Source organism: Aplysia californica, unplaced genomic scaffold, assembly GCF_000002075.1.
Source record: "Aplysia californica isolate F4 #8 unplaced genomic scaffold, AplCal3.0 scaffold00860, whole genome shotgun sequence".
NCBI lineage: Eukaryota > Metazoa > Mollusca > Gastropoda > Aplysiida > Aplysiidae > Aplysia > Aplysia californica.
The window spans coordinates 272,292-280,411 of record NW_004798130.1 but is presented as its reverse complement, the minus strand read 5'-3'; the positions used below and the strand labels follow the sequence as shown (position 1 = coordinate 280,411).

Here is an 8,120-nt window from a genome sequence, read left to right as displayed (position 1 = left end):
ACGCTAGCCTTACCACTGACGCAGGCTTTACCCTAGACCCTAGCCTTACCACTGACGCAGGCTTTACCCTAGACCCTAGCCTTACCACTGACGCAGGCTTTACCCTAGACCCTAGCCTTACCACTGACGCCGGCTTTACCCTAGACGCTAGCCTTACCCGTGACCTTACACTGACGCAAGCTTTACCCTTGACCATGGCCTTTACCCTGACCCAATCCTTAACCCTTACCATACCCGTTATTTTGTAGTATTATGGTCGCTTGTTATGGAATTCCTTACAGGCAAGGACTGTTATAACGAGTGACCACCCCGACAAACCGAGTAAAGAATAGCCCTAGCCCTAGCCCTAGCCCTAGCCCTAGCCCTAGCCCTAGCCCCAGCCCTAGCCCTAATCCTGACCCTCTATATATTTTCTAGTGATCGCTCGTTACGGAATTCCTACCATCCATTAGTCTTTACCGCTTCCTTTCCTCTACAAGTTGCTCTCAAGTAACATCTTTATATCTTCAGTACTTATAAAGCCTAATTGTGTTGCAAGTACCTCAAAACTTCACTACTGGACGTAATCCAAAGCACAAATCAGGGGGTTTAACTTGCCTATTTACATGTAAGCCTAATTATATAGATGTATTGCTCTTTAGATTTATTATATATAGCTCCAAAGGTCTTGTAATTAAATTCCTGCATGTGGTTGAGTGATGCATCTGTGATATGTAGGCCTAAATTTTGTCTGCTTTACTTTTCTTTTCACATAGAATTTAAATGAGAGAAATATATGATTTACATTTTTTATGTATACCTACATGCTTTTTGCGGTCCTGTACAGACTAAAGAAATATCCCCGGAGATAAAAGAATCTTATCTTAGCGGGTGGTTGGCGGGTGCTCTGGTGTGGTTTGCTCCTTCTTTCCTATCAAACATCTATCGTCCTTACATTTCCTCCTTTTTTGTGTTTGTTACTTTCTTGTAATACTTCTAATCTTCGGCACTTATATGACCTTATTCTGTTGCAAGTGCCGTAAAACTCTTACTAAAACAGAATCTGATCTTCCATTTGGTCCCCAGCCCAAGTGCCTCTGTCGTGGGATACTCGGCCCGTGTGCCAAGCTTCTAGTCCGCTCCTCTACTTCAACTTGGCGGAGACGGAGAGGGCGGCCGCTACTGGCAGTATCAAGCACACGGGAAAGCTGTTCACTCAGCTCTTTGATACCGTCAGTTTGTCTTTCTTTATTTTTTAAATTTATTTTTTTTATTTTTTTTGGGAGGGGGGGGGGGGGGGGAGTAATTGTTTTACGGCGCTTGGAACTGCATAATAAGGTCATATGAGCGCGCTGGACACATTATAAACATTTTCAGTTGGTAGAAAAAATTTTAATTTTTTCCGGGTGGCAGCCGAAGCCTACTCTTATCAATTTTGGACCACCAAGGGGTCTTTATCGAGTACAACTTGCACTTGTGACCACCGAGATTTTTCGTCCTTGTCCGTGAAGGCTAGGTGTAGGTCTTCCCCACCATAAGATCAGGGGTGTGGCTGTGAGACAGCAATAAGGAGCCAAGGAGTAGCAGTAGAAAGGCTGAGGAGTCCAGAGGAGGGGCAAAGTAGGTGAGGTGGTGGGGGCAGAAAGTGGAGACGAAACCAGACGACAGAACATTGCCAGATAGCAGGAAAGGGGTGATAGGATACAATTTAAAGACGAAAAATTTCCGTCAATATCCGGGTTCCTGAATTCCAAAAAGTAAAAATGTCTTCTGAAAAGACAACTGTTGATTTTACCTCTTCAAATGAAGAACACTATAATTGCAGCTTTTCTCTTAACGAATTAAAATGTAATATTGCAGAACTATCAAACACAGCTCCAGGCCCTGATCAAATACACAACGAAATCATCAAACGTATTCCAGACGAAACACTCCTATTACTCCTTGATATTTACAATGAACTCTGGCATTCTCAACAATTTCCGAACAGTTGGCGTCTTGCCACTGTTATACCAATCCCAAAACCAGGAAAAGATCACTCTAACCCATCAAACTACCGTCCCATAGCCCTTACAAACTGTTTCTGTAAACTTATGGAAAAACTTATTAACAAACGTCTAATGTGGTTTCTCGAAACCTCAAACTCCTTATCAAATTTTCAATGCGGTTTTCGCAAAAATCGCTCTACTATTGACCATCTCGTCCGACTTGAAACTTTCATTCGGGAAGCTTTCATTCGAAAAGAGCACCTTGTGGCTATTTTTTTCGACTTAGAAAAAGCATTCGACACCACATGGAAACATGGTATTCTGAAAGACCTGCATGACTTGGGCTTACGCGGAAATCTTCCAGAATTTATACGAAACTTTTTGAAAGACCGATCATTTCAAGTAAAAGTAGGTTCAACATTATCACATTTACACACCCAAGAAGAAGGCGTCCCTCAGGGAAGCATCTTATCGCCCATTCTTTTCGAAATCAAAATAAATTCCATCACAAAAACCCTTCAAAACAATATTGACTGCTCACTTTATGTTGACGACTTCCTGATTTGCTATAAATCCAAATCCAAAATGGATCACATTGAACGTCAGCTTCAGCTTCAACTCCATAAACTGGAAACTTGGGCAAACGGGCACGGGTTCAAATTTTCAACAGTAAAAACAAACTGTGTACATTTTTGTCTGTCGCACAAGTGTGTGCGACAACCAGATTTATATTTGTTTGGAGAGAAAATTCCTGTTAAAAAACAAGCCCGTTTCCTGGGCGTAATCTTCGACAATAAACTTTCATTCCTACCACACTTGAAAGACCTAAAGACGAGGTGCCAGAGTGCTCTCAACGCCTTAAAAGTATTATCCAATCCTGAATGGGGAGGAGATACTGAAATACTCCTTCAACTTTACCGTTCTCTTGTCCGTTCCAGGCTGGACTATGCCAGTCCTGTTTACGGATCAGCCAGAAAGTCTTACCTTAAAATTTTAGACCCTGTTCAGAACCAAGGCCTTCGCCTTGCCCTGGGCGCTTTCCGTACTTCACCTGTAGAAAGTTTACAGGCAGAAGCACATGAACCATCTTTGGAACTTAGAAGGAAAAAACTCTCTTTGCAGTACGCTTTGAAACTTAGCTCAGTACCCCAAAACCCAGCCCACAAATGTGTCTTTGGCCTTCCCGAAGACCTAAAAACTCTATCCTCCTTAGGAAATAAAGTAAGCCCTTTCGGAATAAGAATCCAGAACGATCTCAAAGACATTGATTTTTCTGAAGACATAATCGAGCCCTTTGCCATGTCCAGCATACCTCCATGGCATTTAACCAAACCAAACATAGATACTAGTCTTGAAAAACACAACAAAAAGTCCACAGACAAAACTACATACTTAAACTCATACAAACAGCTGATAAATAGATACCCTGAAGCAGAGAAACTCTTTACAGACGGATCCAAAAATGACTCCTCAGTAGGAGCTGCTGCCCTTGCATCGCCACACAGCTTAAGCCTAAGGAAACTCCATCCAGAAGCTTCAGTCTACACTGCTGAGGCTACAGCTCTTGAAATGGCCCTAAATATTATAGATCAATCAACCAAGTCTACCTTCCTAATCCTTTCAGACTCTCTCTCTCTTGTCTGAAATCTTTAGAGCGCTCTGACACCTCCGACAACAGAATTTTGAAACTTATCATTAAACTGCATTTTCTACATCAGTCTGGAAAAACTATTACAATAGCTTGGCTTCCAAGCCATGTAGGCATTGATGGCAACGAAGCCGTTGACCAATTTGCCAAAGAATCTCTAAAACTACCTGAAAACAAAAATAGTAAAATCCCTTTCTCTGACATGAAACCGAAAGTAAAAGAACACATCACATCCTCCTGGTCCCAAAGTTATATTCAACAAATACACAACAAACTCCATTATATTCAACCGAAACTTACACCCAGGAAACCATTTTCTCTACCACGAAGAGAAAAAGTAATTTTTACCCGACTTAAAATAGGACACACGCACGTCACGCACAACCATTTGCTCGAAGGAGAGGAAGCTCCTTTTTGCGTGGCGTGCAACACAAATTTCACAGTTCGGCACATCCTAATGGAATGTGTCGACTTTAATTATGTCCGTGATAAATATTTTAAATGTAAAAATATTAAGACCCTTTTTAACATCATAGAACCTAGAAGAATTTTAAGTTTTATAAAAGAAATTGGACTGTTTAATAAAATGTGAAAATATATAGTTGTCGTTGTCGGTGTATATATACATACGCTGAGATTTGTATTGTATATACAAATGTAAATAAGCCTTTTCCATATTTACAAAATTTTTTTTATAAATGTTTGTTCGTCTTTTTAGCATAATAGAAATAGTGTGATCGTTTGCGGTTGCGAGCTCCGAAAGACTCTTATTAAAAACACGTCTGATTTTGTAACGGTGAAACCTGATGGCGCTTAAATGACCAAAATTGTGTCGATAGTGCCGTAAAACATCTACCCAATCAAAATCAAAATATCCGGGTTCGAACCCGGGACCTCATTAAATGAAAGGCGAACGCCTTAACCACTAGGCCACGTGAACCCCCAACCTGAGTTCGTCTTCCAGTTCTGTCAGGTTTTGCCTTTCAGGTATAACAGGATGGGGCTCTCGTGGCCTAGAGGTTAAGGTGTTCGCCTCTCATTCAATAATTCTCGTGTTCGAATCTTGTTAGGGACGGAAATTTTCTTCTAAACTTTTCTCCTTTCACAACCTTTCCTGCACTCTAACAATTTTCTGTCGCCTGCTTTCGTCTTCACTTTCTGCCCCCACCCCCTCATCTCCTTTTCTCCCTCCTCTGGCCTCCTGACTTCCTGCAGCCTTTCTACTGCTACTCACTGGCTCCTTCTTACTGATGGCTTTCAGTCACACTCCTGGTCTTATGGTAGGAAAGATCTTCACCTAGCCTTCGCGGGAAAATGCGAAAAATCTGCACTTAATGACATTTGTGTTACAAGTGTTGTACAACTCAAGAAATAACTCTTAAAACGTCTGTCTCAGTTCTGTCAAAATGTAAGAAATTTAACAATTTCTTACGTAATCTTTTTATGTTTTGATGTTTTTAAAAAATATCTTATCTCACCTTATCCTTTTGCAGGCCTGTCCGAACTATTTCTTCCAAAAATACCGCACCATTGACGGGACTTGCAACAACTGGCGAAACCAGGGTGCCGCACGCACACAAGCTCGGAGACTCCTACCTCCTGCCTACGACGATGGTGAGGAAAGTTTGTTTCTTTTTTCCTCCCGTAAAGATCCATTTGTACATGTCAATGACTACCAAATTGACTGAAATGCTATTTATTGTCATCATCATCCAGTGCCAGATCTGCGACAGACATTGGCGATCATGGTTCTCCATTCATTCCTTCGCTCGGATGCTCTAAAAAAAAGCTACGTTTCCCTGATCTTTCCCTGTTACCCATTTGTTCAGGTTCCCTAAGTTTGTTGTTCTGGGCCTACCCCTGCCTCGCTCGCCCTCAATTTTGCCAGTGAGAGCTAGATGTTCAAGACCCTTATGTCTATTTATGTGTTCCAAGAACCGCATTTATCGTTTCCTGATATGTTTTTAACATTGAGCGTCCCACGTGGGCTTCATCAAGCACTATCTCATTTCTTTTCCTTCCACGATACTCTTAGCAGTCTCCTAAGAAACCACAATTCTGTTGCTTCTATTTTATTTTCAGTCTTTAGTGATTGTCCAGCATCACAATCACTAAAAATGAAAATAAAATAGAAGCAACAGAATTGTGGTTTCTTAGGAGACTGCTGAGAATATCGTGTGGAAAAGAAATCAGAAGAGGTGGTGCTCGATGAAGCCCACGTGGGACGCTCACTGTTAAAACAGTGCAGTTTTTGGGACACCTGAATAGACCTAAAGGTATTGTGTCGATAGTGACGTAAAACATCTACTCAATCAAATCAAGACCTAAAGGTCTTGAATCTCTAGCTCTCACTGGCAAAAGTGAACGCAAACGATGCAGAGGGTTGGCCCAGAGGTACCTACTTAGAGAACCTAAACAAATGGGTAACGGGGAAAGATCAGGGAAAGGTAGCTTTTTTTCAAGAGCATCCGAGCAAAGGAATGAATGGAGAACGATGATTGCCGATGTCTGTTGCAGATCTGGCACTGAATGATGATGCTGATCTTCAAAAGACAATGTTTCCGAATCCTAATCGAGCGTGGGCTAGGTACGACGTTGTGTCCCTGGGAAAGAACTTTACTCGAATTTCCCGCTTTTAGATGGACGTTACGGAGGTCCCGCTTCTTAAATGACCTAATAGAGTTGAATTGGGCGTTGAACCTGTACCATTTCACTATTTCTTTTTCCCAAGAGCCCTCAGAATGTCAAGAATTCACTTCACTGGGTTTTTAAAAAAGCAAAGGCTGTTATGTATCTGCTCCTTCTATGTAGAAATCGAGGGACAACTGAACCAGGGGACAGAGGGGCAGATAGACACCGAGAGAAAAAGAGGACTTTTAAGTGCCTAAAACACGTTAATTTATAGATGATGCGACATATTTTCTAGGTGTGAATTTTAATTAAAAAGGCTATCAAAAATTCTTCCGAGTGCCCTAAAACTGTTACCAAAACAAAATGTATCCCTCTCTCCATCTTTCTTCTTCTCACACACTCTTTCTATATCTCCCCAGTTAATCAAAAGCCCCGGCAGACAGCAGTTAGCGGCAAGCCGTTGCCCAGTGCTAGAGCAGTCAGCATAGCCGCTCATCCACCCACACCCAAGGAGCTGGGACTCACCAACATGATCATGCAATGGGGACAGTTCATAGACCATGACGTCACCGCCTTCCCTGTCGCTACTGGTCGGTGATTGTGTGGTGCTTCGTGTGTGGCGTTCGTTGTGTGGTGTGTGTGGTGTATAGGTTTGGTGTGTCTTGAGTGTGTGGTTTCTGTCTTGAGAGTGTAGGTGTGTTGTATGTGCTGTCTCTTGTGTAGGTGTGTAGTGTATAGGTGTGGGGTGTCTTGTGTAAGTATGTACGGTGTCTTGTGTGTGTGGGGTGTCTTGTGTGTGTGGTGTGTCTTGTGTGTGTCGTGTGGTGTGTCTTGTGTGTGTCGTGTGGTGTGTCTTGTGTGTGTCGTGTGGTGTGTAGGTGTGTGCTGTGTCTTGTGTTGGTGTGTGGTGTGTCTTGTGTGTGTCGTGTGGTGTGTAGGTGTGTGCTGTGTCTTGTGTGTGTCGTGTGGTGTGTCTTGTGTGTGTCGTGTGGTGTGTAGGTGTGTCCTGTGTCTTGTGTAGGTGTGTGGTCCGCGGGTGCTCTGGTGGGGTTTTCTTTTTTACATCTATCATCTGTATCTTCCCTTATCTTCCCTTATCTTCCCTTATCTTCCCTCGTCTTTTGTCTTTTACCCTCTTGTAATCCCTCTGACTGTCGGCACTTACATAGCCTTGTTGTGTTTCAAGCGCCGTAAAACACTTACTAAAACAAAAATAAAACAAACCATCCACAGAGCTAGATTCGACCATCAAGTGTTGTGGATCAAACAGTTCCATCCCACAACTATGCAAGGACGAGTGAGTAAATGTTTTTGACTTATATGACTAGATCTATGTGGGTGGTTGGCGGGTGCCCTGGTGTGGTTTGCTCTTTCTTTCCTACTAAACATCTATCGTCCTGATCTCTCCTCTTCCTTTTTGTGTTTGTTACTTTCTTGTAGCACCTCTATTCTTCGACACTTGTATGACCTTATTGTGTTGCAAGAGCTGTAAAATTCTTGCTAAAACTAACTAAATCATTTGGCTGTGTCCTGTCGGAGACTGTTTTTACATTCGTAGGTCTCGCCTCTTAGACTAATACGTCTTAAAGGAGGCATTAAACTTACCTCATTCTCCATCATTATCATCATTATTGTCGTTGTTGTAGAGGTTTGTCGTTGTTGTTGTTGATCATTATCAATATTGTCGTCCTAGTCGCCTTTAGCATTGTTGTTTTTGTTGTTGTCGTTGTTGATCATTATCAGTTTCATTGTCGTCATCTCCTTTGTTAACGTCGTTATTGTCGTTATGGTTTGTCATTGGTTTTATACTGCTAGCAGTATCATTGTCATCAATGTCTTTATTTTCATTTATACAGGTTAATTTATTCTTACCC

The 8,120-nt window shown here is 42.0% G+C and overlaps 1 protein-coding gene across 1 annotated transcript in view; it reads left to right on the top strand.

Moving 5' to 3' along the window:
• The window catches only part of LOC101863779 (peroxidase-like protein 3), a 26,958-nt gene that overhangs the window by 2,847 nt on the left and 15,991 nt on the right, over positions 1 to 8,120 (top strand). The window contains exons 2-5 of the mRNA XM_005110167.2: positions 1,066 to 1,211; positions 5,109 to 5,229; positions 6,666 to 6,836; positions 7,480 to 7,543. Of these exons, the coding sequence (XP_005110224.1) occupies positions 1,066 to 1,211; positions 5,109 to 5,229; positions 6,666 to 6,836; positions 7,480 to 7,543 (502 nt within the window). The remainder of the gene's footprint in view (positions 1 to 1,065; positions 1,212 to 5,108; positions 5,230 to 6,665; positions 6,837 to 7,479; positions 7,544 to 8,120) is intronic.